This window comes from Primulina huaijiensis, chromosome 18, assembly GCF_012295235.1.
Source record: "Primulina huaijiensis isolate GDHJ02 chromosome 18, ASM1229523v2, whole genome shotgun sequence".
Classification (NCBI taxonomy): domain Eukaryota; kingdom Viridiplantae; phylum Streptophyta; class Magnoliopsida; order Lamiales; family Gesneriaceae; genus Primulina; species Primulina huaijiensis.
In genome coordinates, this window is record NC_133323.1 from 6,075,233 (window position 1) to 6,084,363 (window position 9,131).

Here is a 9,131-nt window from a genome sequence, read left to right on the forward strand (position 1 = left end):
CATAGTGAAATAAGATAAAAATGACTGAGGGCGACCGAATGATGATTGAGAGATATAACAAAAACAAAGTGAGCAAACTCGTGTTTTATATTTTATTTTCTTTATTATGGTACGTTTTCATAGATAAGAAATTACGAAATTAAGCATAGTGTGAAATAAGGAAAAAATAACTTAGGGCGACCGAATGGCGACTGAGAGCGACCGAATGACGACTGAGTTATATAGTAAAAAATAGTGAGCAAAGTCATGTTTTATATGCTACTTACTATATTTACTATATTATGGTACGTTTTCATGAATAAGAATTTACGAAATTAAACATAGAAAAATAAGGGAAAATTACTGAAGGCGACCGAATGGCGACTGAGAGCGACCGAATGACGACTGAGTTATATAGTAAAAATAGTGAGCAAAGTCATGTTTTATATATTACTTACTATAAGTACTAGATTATGGTACGTTTTCATGAATAAGAATGTACGAAATTAAACATAGAAAAATAAGAGAAAATTACTGAAGGCGACCGAATGACGACGGAGAGCGACCGAGTTATATAGTAAAAAATAGTGAGCAAATTCATGTTTTATATGCTAATTACTATATTTAATATATTATGGTACGTTTTCATGGATAAGAATTTACGAAATTAAACATAGTGAAATAAGGGAAAAATGAGTGAGGGCGACCAAATGGCGACTGGGAGCGACCGAATGATGATTGAGAGATATAACAAAAACAAAGTGAGCAAACTCGTGTTTTATATTTTATTTTCTATATTTTGGTACGTTTTCATAGATAAGAAATAACGAAATTAAACATAGTGTGAAATAAGGAAAAAATAACTGAGGGCGACTGAGAGCGACCGAATGACGACTGAGTTATATAGTAAAAAATAGTGAGCAAAGTCATGTTTTATATGCTACTTACTATAATTACTATATTATGGTACGTTTTCATGAATAAGAATTTACGAAATTAAACATAGAGTGAAATAAGGCATAAATGACCGAGGGCGACCGAAAAAACAATATTTTCTAGTACATTAAGTTGTTCTATTATATCACTCATATATCATTCAGTCACTCTTTGTATTATGACATTATTTTTATATTTCACACTATCACTCCATTATAGTATACCAAAATAGAGTAGATAGACCCCAAACGTGAAGTTGCTCGTATTTTATATTATAAGAATCATATATCACTCAGTCGCTCTTTGAATTATTTGACGTCACTTTTATATTTTATATTAACACGATTATAATATACTATAATATAGTAAATAGTCCACAAAACATTAATTTGATCACATTTTATACATTGAATAGTACAAAATATCTCCGATTCATTCATACTAAATCATTAATGTTCAATTACATTTTTTTTAAAAAAAAAAAAATCTAACCTCGCGCTTCCAAAAAATAATATTTTCTAGTACATCAAGTGGTTCTATTATATCACTCATATATCATTCAGTCACTCTTTGTATTATGACATTATTTTTATATTTCACACTATCACTCCATTATAGTATACCAAAATAGAGTAGATAGACCCCAAACGTGAAGTTGCTCGTGTTTTCTATTATAAGAATCATATATCACTCAATCGCTCTCAGTCACTCTTTGAATTATTTGATGCCACTTTTATATTTTATACTCACATGATTATATTATACTATAATATAGTAAATAGTCCACAAAACATTAATTTGATCACATTTTATACATTGAATAGTACAACATATATTCGATTCATTCATACTAAATCATTAATGTTCCATTACATTTAAAAAAAACATCCAACCATCCACTTTCAAAAAACAATATTTTCTAGTACATCAAGTGGTTTTACGAGTACATTTCGTCTTATAATGTCCAACATCATTGCATAAGCTGCATTTCTTTTTTTTTTTTCGTCCAAACTCTCCAATAGATGGTCTTCTTCGTTTATTTGGTCGCCCCCGTTTTGTCTTGAAGTTAGGAGGTAGCATTTCCAAATTAGAAATATAATCGGGAATCTTCCAATCTCTTGAATGAGGCACGTGGTAAATAGTACCCGAGTAGGCTTGACGCCACATATGCACAAGGTAATAAAGTGAGCACAACTCATAGATACCAAAATCTGCTAGATGACAAGCTGCTAATGCGTGTTTGCATGGAATTTTATCACATTGAAACACACAACAACTGCAGGAGTAGGTGGAGAAATCAACTATTTCATCTGTATCATCACCAACTACATAATATTCAGAATCATTCAACTGAGTTACCTTTAGACATTGTGATTGAGTAAACCTAGTTCGCAAAATCAACTCTATAGATGGAGTCAACTTCGTTCTGCATGAAGCTAACTCTGCTGTTGTGCGGTGTTTGTTGAACCAAACTGAAATCATATTTTGAATTGCATTCAACAGTGCTATGATTGGTAACTCTCTTTCCTCAGACAATCTAGAATTTATCGACTCAGCCCCATTAGTTGTCACAATATCATATCGGTTACCTCGGCAGAAAGCTTTAGACCATTTATTTGGTGAACTAGTTTTCTCAAGATATGAAGCCACACTTGGGTATTGATTTTTCAACCTCTCGTATAACATGTTAAAGTCGGACATTTTGCAAACATATGCAGTTTGCATGAACAACTCAACCCCACCACCCTTTTTACCACAATGGGTACCGATTTTTTGCGAAAGGTGCCATGTGCAATGTAGATGATGTGAGTGCTTATACACAATGGCCACTGAGCTGATAATGGCAGCATGTCTGTCAGAGATAATTACCAAATCAGGATCATCTGGAATCAGTTCATGCAATTTCTGCAAAAACCAAGTCCATGACATTTCATTCTCTGAGTCAACAACAGCCCATGCAATAGAGTATTGATGTAAATCTCCATCTTGGGTTGTTGCAAGAAGCAAAACACCTCTATATTTTCCCTTCAAAAAAGTCCCATCAATTGCTATAACTTTTCGCATCCTACGAAACCCAGATATGCATACCCCATAAGCTAGAAACATGTATTTAAATCTTCCACTAGAGTCAGTCTCCAAATGAGTTATAGTATCTTTGTTCACTTGCTTAAGAACAAATAAATAAGCTGGCAAATTTCTGTAACTCTCTTCTGGATCTCCCCTCAAATGATTAAGAGCAAGTTGCTTGCCCTTCCAAGCTTTGTAGTAGCTAACACCAAGCCCTTTATTTTGCATCATCGTCATTATTGTTTTTGGCACGGGGGTGATTTGTTGCCCTCTAAAATTTTCTAGCAATACACCTGCAACTACAATAGAACTTGCTTGTCGGTGCCTTCGTCTTCTGTCAAAAAGGTCACATGTGTGTATGTTACAATAAATTCGAATTTCAAACTGAGTTGAATTAGCCTTTCGTGTTGCTCGCACTCTCCAACTGCATTTTTCTGTAATGCATCCCACCACATAAAGTGTCTTTGTCGACCTTTCAACATTCATTTCAAATGAAGCATTCAAAGAAATCTTAGTCAATTCTTTCTTAAGTTCATTTTTACTATTGAACTTTTGACCAACTAATAAATTCGATCCATCGGTGAATGAAAATGCACCATCACCATCGTTAATCGCCAACAAATTTTGTGTATTCGCTTCCACTAAATCAGAATGATAGAAATCAACATGTGGACTTTGTGTTCTTGGTAGATCGAAGACATCATTTTGGTTCAAGTTTTTATTGGCATTATCTTCTTCAACGACGACTTCTTTTGTTACTGCAGTCAATTCAAAACCATCTTGGATAAAAGTACAACCAGAATATTCATCACGAAGACCTTGATTAAAAGCATCCATATCCAAATCAATTTCCTTTCTTCCACATTCTACATTTACATCAAAATCACTTTTTCTTTTTCTATCTTCTACATTAATATTATAATTCATAGCACTACCCTCCACATCTCCAAAATGCACATCACTGTCATTAACTTTTTCTCTATCAACTCCAATATTACAAATCTCAATTACTTCCACATGCAAAACAAGTCTAGTACGTGAATTACCAAATGATAGATATGTTCCCAAGGATCGTGAATTTCGTATATAAATTGGGCATGGTTTGCAAGAATCTACTTCTGGTAAATAACTCAATGTCAATTCAACATCTGATTTAGCCAGACCAAGTGTCTCATATATTTCATTCATGACACATTCTATGGTCAAATTACTACCATCAATGGAAATAGTTGTCCATTCTTTAGATTCGGATAACCATGTATAAGTTCCTTGTTCATCGTTCTTCCACTATCCATTAGAATTAATCAAAATCTGGATTATCGTCATTCCTATACAAAATAAGCAATAAAAATGTCATGAAAATTAAATGATTTAACAAATACTCGGATGACATAAGATATCAAAGTGGGCGACTGAAAACAGAATTGAGCGACTGAACCCATAATGTTTGGGCGACCAAACAATTAAGAATGAAATATATGAAAAATTATATTTACAATATATACATTGTAATAAAAACCAGTAAATCGATAATAAAAAAATTGAGATGACATTAGAAACTTACACCTGATTTAAAATCTTTGACAATGTTGAGAGAGTTTGAAACTTTTTTTAGGAAAACAAATTACTACAATAATCTCTTGTTTAATGTAGAGGAAGAAAAAAAAATTGAAGAGAAGACCAATGAGTGAAGGATGAAGAAAAGAAATCGTTGTGAGAAGGATGAGAAATGGAGAGAACAAGAAGAAGAACCGATTGATTTCCTTTCTCTCCTGTTTTGTACGCTTTTTTCTAAATTAATTAATTATTTTTTTAAGTGAGTGTTATTTATCAAATTTTGAATTGTAAAAGGCTAATATTTAAAATTAAAATTTATTTAAGGTTAGTTTTTTAAGTGGTCCCAAAAAAGTTTGGTGTATTATAAATTAATCATCGTTTTATGTGTTGTGTGCATATCAGTCGATTTTTCTTTTAATAAATAGTATATCTCTTGTAAAACGAATCGATCTGATCCATGTCTACAAAAAAAAATATTTTTTTATGAATTTGATCGAAGACCTATGAGATAATCTAACAAGAGTTTTTGTGTTTTATAGATATATAGTTTTTCAGTTATGAAATTATTTTATTTTATTTTTATTATTTCAAGAGATATTTTTTTACATAACTAATACCAAAGATGATGGAATAAAATCACATTCCTGAAAACATAAAATATTTTTTGCATTCCAAATACATGTGCTCTATTTGCTAATTAATATAATATTTACCAATAAAAAAAAGTTGAAGTGGACACACGTATTTTATATTATTTCACAAAAAAATTTGTGAAACGGTCTCACAAGTCGATTTTATTAGACATATATCTTATTTATGTCACTTATAAAAAAATATTACTTTTAATACCAAAATTATTATTTTATTGTAAATATAATCACAGTTGACCTATCTCATGAATAAAGATCCGTGAAATCGTCTCACAAGATACATATTATTTATATAAAATTCAGTAGTTTACCTAGTCTATGTATTCATAGAATCGGTAATGTTTATTATTCAAAAAATAAAAAAAATGGGTAATGTTTTATCTAATTATTAGGCCTCTATTTTTAAAAAAAACAAAAAAAAAAAGAGAGAGAGAGAGAAATTTAACGTGTAATTAGTATATTTAGAAGTCGGACCCAACCTTTATCAGGCCCATTGGACCCTAACAACCTTTCGTGAACATAAAGCAGCATTGATTCAACGGGCTAGGCCCAATAGAATAAAAAAGATATTTGCTTGGAAATTGAAGAGTAATTACGTTAGAGCTATTGAGAATCTATTCTATACGAAGGTCATTGAGTTAAAAGTGATATATGAATTGAATATGCCTAATTGAACTAATACCACAAGTAGTGTGATCCACAATGCCATATTCCTTTTTAACTGTTATAATCATCATGTGTGCGTTAGAATGTGATTCTCTGCAAGTATGTCTTCACACAATTTATATATATTTGAATAGTAATAGTTTTTTTTTTTTGGTAGCTTGCAAATCATGTTAGTCAGGCAACGTGCTCTTATGAGATGATGTTGGTAGATGGAATCAAACATATGATCATTGGTCAAGCGTTCACGTACTCCACCAACTTGGATATCTCATTTAGTAGAGTATTGAATGATGAATAATATTTATTTAAAAATTTTGAGTTGCACAATCACGAATACACACTTGTAACTAATTAATCAACATACCCACGATGCTATTGGGTTTTATTTATTTATTTTTATGTGTGAGGTCTTCGATAGACATGTCAAAACGGGCTGGCGGGACGGGCCAGCCCGCCATTTTGGTGGGCCTCTAAATGGCCAACCCAGTCCAACCCACCTTGGGCCGCGGGTTAGGCGGGCCGACCCGATTATTTTTTTTTTAAAAAAATGCTAAACAGTATCGCAGTAAATATAAAAGGAAAATATATTTCAGTCAAATAGTTTCATAAAATACTTTAAAACATTGAAAGCTTTATTCGTGGGTCAAGAATAGCCCCAAATACAAGCACCACGCTATATTGATTCCAATACTTATCAAACTTCTCTTTCATCTTTTTACACATATCCCTTATCACCTCATCTTCATTTGACAAGTTCTCATTTAACAAAACATCGATCTTCCAAACTTGCATGAAGTACAAATTTGATGTAGGATAAGAAGAACCAGAGATCAAATTGGTAGTATCATAAAATGACTCTTTCAAGAAATTCACATATTTTTTTTCCTCTTTTCCACTCTTCAATTGAAAGACAATATTTATAATTATTACATTCAATTGAATAGAAGAAATATCTTTTTATGTTTGATGTTGAATTCCAACGAGTATGAGACTTATTCTAATTTTTATATAAAATTTTAAAATATAAAATTCTAACATAGCCCGCCCCGTCTTGCCCCGCAACCCAAAAAGGCTCAGCCATTTGGCCCACCTCCAAACGGGTTGCTATTTTATCAATTCAACCCGTTCAATTTTTATAGCGGGACCGGCCGCTCCGACGGACCTGACCCAATTTGACAAATATAGTCTTGGATCCAAGTCATCTTCCGTAAAGGAGGGGAGAGAGAGAGGGCATCACAGCACAGCACAAATACATAGGCATGAAGGACAAATGGAAAGGCATATAACTTTTAGAGTAGTGTACCCTGTTGATCAGTTGTGCTAGAAATCCAAACTCATGGGAAAGGATCTCATTCAAAATTGGAGTGAATATTCTCCATTTTTATTGGCACACATTAGCCACCGTTAGTGGGAAAGAACTTTACAAAGTGCAAGCACCACGATTACATTTCCAAGCAAAAGGCACACGAAAAATGGTTGTGTTGAGTGACGTATCTTTTCATTTTTTTCAAACACACAACAGTGAGGGAATATGGAAAGGAGATTCCCTTTAGAATCAGCCAATCTTTCTCCATTATTATGGTGTGTGTGTGTATGTGTGTGCGTGCATTTCAATATCATCACCACCATGGCCTAATTAACCCTATTCGTGTTCATTCCTTGTCGGGATAGAACAACGGCCGAGCTAAATTAAAAAAATTTGATTTTTTTTTTGTGACCGTTTTGAACTTTTAGTATATTAAGCACAACTTTTTCTGCCATAATCTAAATCGTTTTTTCGTAAAGAACTCTCGGTATGTTTGTATAAGATGATCGACCGATCATCTCAGTATAAAATAAAAAAGTATTAACGGACCTCGTATTTTTTATTTTCAAGTAAGAAGATCGACCAATAATCTTATGCAAAACAAAAAACAGGAGTAAATCTCTGAGTGTAACATAGATTCGTCCGTGTGAGATCATACGAACAAGACGTTAGTTAACTGTCCTTATGAATGATGATTTGGTTGGAATACACACACATATATCTATATATATTGACTAGCTAATAATTTTAAAATCTATTTTTTATTAAAAAAATTGTGTATTATTTATATATATAGATATTTTATGAAATGCATGCTTTATAAAGTATCACATATATATTATAGTGTCGTAAAAAAAGGAATGAATAATACTAAATTGTGCAAAGATTTTATATTTTTGTGCATATTTTTCATGCTAGCATTAAAGCAAGCGAATGTCGAGCCCTGTTGAAGTTCGACTTCAATGAGGAAAAAGAAAAGGATTCAAATACCTGAAAGCGAAGCCAANTATATATTAATCCAATATCAATGCTGAATTGGATTGAGTTGCTTGAAAACGAATCTGAAACTGTTTTTATATTTTCCAATTAAATCCAATCCAATGATATTATTTAATTTTTGATTGCTGCTTTTCTTTGTAAATTGTTGTTTGGGAATAAAAATTAATATATAGATTTCAATTATGTTTCAGTTCGGTCCAATCTGATATCCTAAAAGATGAACAATTCCAAACCGGTTTAATCCAGTCAGAAACCGGCCTAATCCTGTATGGTAAGATCGAGTGGCACGTGAAAGAGAAGAAAATCAACAAATTAATTGGTAAAAGTGCGCATTTACAGTAAACAACTTTTATTCAATTGCTAATGGTGCAGATTGGTATTGGTGTACTACAAAACATATTGAATAATATATCCCACCATACTTACATATTAAATTTTTTGTGTTAAATATAGCTTCTTTATTTTTATTTAATTTTTTTAAGAATGTGAATGAAGTAAGAGAAAGACTAGTTAATCATAATAACTTCATTAAACCAGTTTGATATATATATTTTTATTTATTTAAACCAAATTTTAAATTATTATAAAATATGAGGATGTCTCTTGTGAAGCGGTTTCGTGGATTTTTATCCGTGATACGAGTTGACCTGATCTATAATTATTTTTTTACATAAAAATTGATATTTTTCATGATATGGGTCGGGTCAGATATTCGTCTTAAAAATTAATCCGTGAAACAATTTCATAAGAGTTCTTGTGTAAAAAAAATATTATTCAGATTGTCTTTACTCGATAAATAGTTGATGTCCCAAAATTTTATATGTATATATATATATTGAATAAAAATTGGATATATCGAAAAAACTTTAGTTTCATCTTCATTTTTCCTTTTTTCATATAATTGATTTACTTGGAGTAAATTGACTTGTGTCACTACAGAATTCGAAAGGTCGTCTATACATACATACATA

At 31.7% G+C, this 9,131-nt stretch overlaps 1 protein-coding gene across 1 annotated transcript; it reads right to left on the reverse strand.

The window, feature by feature from the left end:
- Positions 1-1,842: 1,842 nt before the first annotated feature.
- On the reverse strand, positions 1,843-4,170 carry LOC140964655 (uncharacterized). Its single transcript, XM_073424522.1, has one exon. It carries the CDS (start codon positions 4,168-4,170, stop codon positions 1,843-1,845), a length of 2,328 nt encoding a protein of 775 aa, XP_073280623.1.
- Positions 4,171-9,131: the final 4,961 nt, after the last annotated feature.

What these genes read in the sequence shown, in the direction of transcription:
- LOC140964655 (XM_073424522.1), bottom strand. Translation starts at nt 4,170, where the DNA reads ATGAATGAAATATATGAGACACTTGGTCTGGCTAAATCAGATGTTGAA.